This window comes from Histomonas meleagridis (genome assembly GCF_020186115.1).
Source record: "Histomonas meleagridis strain 2922-C6/04-10x chromosome Unknown contig_36, whole genome shotgun sequence".
NCBI classification, from domain to species: Eukaryota; Parabasalia; order Tritrichomonadida; family Dientamoebidae; genus Histomonas; species Histomonas meleagridis.
Genome location: NW_027150879.1, coordinates 318,535 through 320,524, shown reverse-complemented (window position 1 = coordinate 320,524; position 1,990 = coordinate 318,535). Strand labels below are relative to the sequence as shown.

The following is a 1,990-nucleotide window of genomic DNA, read 5'->3' as shown; positions in this document are numbered from 1 at the left end:
ATGAAATCTTGCTTGAAGTGGTTAGCAAATCAAAAAACAGCTTTAGTACCAGTTCTCATTGCAGGGTTTCCAGAGGAGTGTTTTGATTCCATGAGGCCTGGCCTTCAAAGTTTTGGTTTTGATTTACGATTTTCAACCAATCTTAGTCGTAAGCTCTCCAACTACAAAATGATTATTCTGCCAACCAATTTTGATTTATTTGATGATTCTATAGTCTCAGATCTCAAAAACTTCATAAAAGAAGGCGGATCAATTGCAACATTTCATTTCCCAGACAATAACAATTCTTTTTATTTCCCCATTAATCAAATCCTTTCCAGGTTTGGTCTAGCGTATACCTTTTGCAAGACTGCACAACAACCTTTTATCATATCTTTATGTAAAGATTTTGAAACTGTTTACTCACATCATTTCATACCACAGATAGAAAAACTTAAACAGATTATTACCTCAGATACACCTGAGGATTCACCAGAGCTTTGTTCTACAGCAATAGGCATCCAATATATGAATTATGGCGCAACAAAAAGTCAAATTCAACAGTTAACGGATATCTCAGAAATGTGTATCGGCTATCTCAAAAAGTCGGGGAGTCAAATTTTTGACAAATCGTTCACAGCGAATTACCTTCTCTCTGGAATTCTTCTCGATATATTCCCAAAGTTACCTCCGGAAGCTGTTACTCCATTTCCAGGCTATGAGTTGTTTCCTGGACAATGCGGTGATGTTGAACTTGCTGATTTTTCAATGAAACTTAATATATCGAATGAAACATGGACTTCTACAGGACTCTATCTTCCAGCTGGTAAAGTTAGCATTGTTGAATGTGATCCATCTGATTTTCTCAATTTACAAATTGGCGCTCATCATGAATCTTTGGCTTTAAAACAACCACCATGGAAGCGTTGGCCATCTATTGTTTTTGCTTTTTCTCTTAACAAAGATACTACTGATGTCGTATCACCATTTGGAGGTCCTGTTTACATTGCAACCAGTCAACTTCAATCAGGGCAAAAGACTTTGGACTTCACGTTCAAAGGTTTTGTTAAATATCCACGCGTTGTCTATGGCGATCCAAGTATATGGGAATCGACCAAAGACATTGATGTTCCAATTGGAGAAATCCAATGCGAGAATGTCATTTTTACACTTCCTACCAGTTACATGAAGGATCTTGACTTCGATAAGATCTTTGATGTGATTGGAAAATTAATTCGAGAGATTGCGACTTTCCTTTCATACGAAATTAATGATCCTCTTCGTGTTGTGTTTGATATTGATCTACCAGAAGATGCTCCAGGATGTGGGTATCCAATTGTATTTCCTATATCAGAAATAACACAAATTCTTGGGTCAATTGACAAGCCGAATGCCTCTCTTTTAACACTTTCTAACCTAATTGGTATCTTTATGATACGTGAGGGATGTTTTGATTCTGTGATTGAAACAACACTTGCAACGCTTGCATCTGCTGTTGCTTTTTCCAAGCTGTATAAGGACTTTAACCCAATGCCAATAACACTGAAAACTCAACAATTGTTTTTTGAGTTGTGGAATATATATAATTCTGGAAATGGAGACATCATACAAAAGACTTTGAAGAAATATCAAAACAAAGATTATGAAATTGTGGGTGTGCCTGAGGATACGTGGCTCGATTTTGTACAAGAATTATGTAAAAATGGGAAAATGGATTATACATATTTCTTGCAACAAGCAAGGCCAATTCCATTAAATGTGTCAATCTCGTGCCATAATTTCCCGAGGTATGAAGAGAAATAATATTTATGTTTGTTCATTAAATTTGTTGTAAGATTAAATTTGTTTTTGAAGTGACTGGTGATGTGATGTTGTATTTGAATAGATTTGAAAGTATCTGACTTTAATAACGCTGTAGCCTCTGAATATTTGAAAGAAACCATGTTTTTGAACATATCGTCTACGTCGACGGCCAAAACAACAGGTTAAAAATTGTATCAAATATAGTAAA

At 35.6% G+C, this 1,990-nt stretch overlaps 1 protein-coding gene across 1 annotated transcript; it reads left to right on the top strand.

The window, feature by feature from the left end:
• On the top strand, nucleotides 1-1,782 carry GO595_005638 (uncharacterized protein; the record flags this gene model as incomplete). Its single annotated transcript, XM_067918903.1, has 1 exon — nucleotides 1-1,782. One exon carries the CDS (start codon nucleotides 1-3, stop codon nucleotides 1,780-1,782), a length of 1,782 nt encoding a protein of 593 aa, XP_067774270.1.
• Nucleotides 1,783-1,990: the final 208 nt, after the last annotated feature.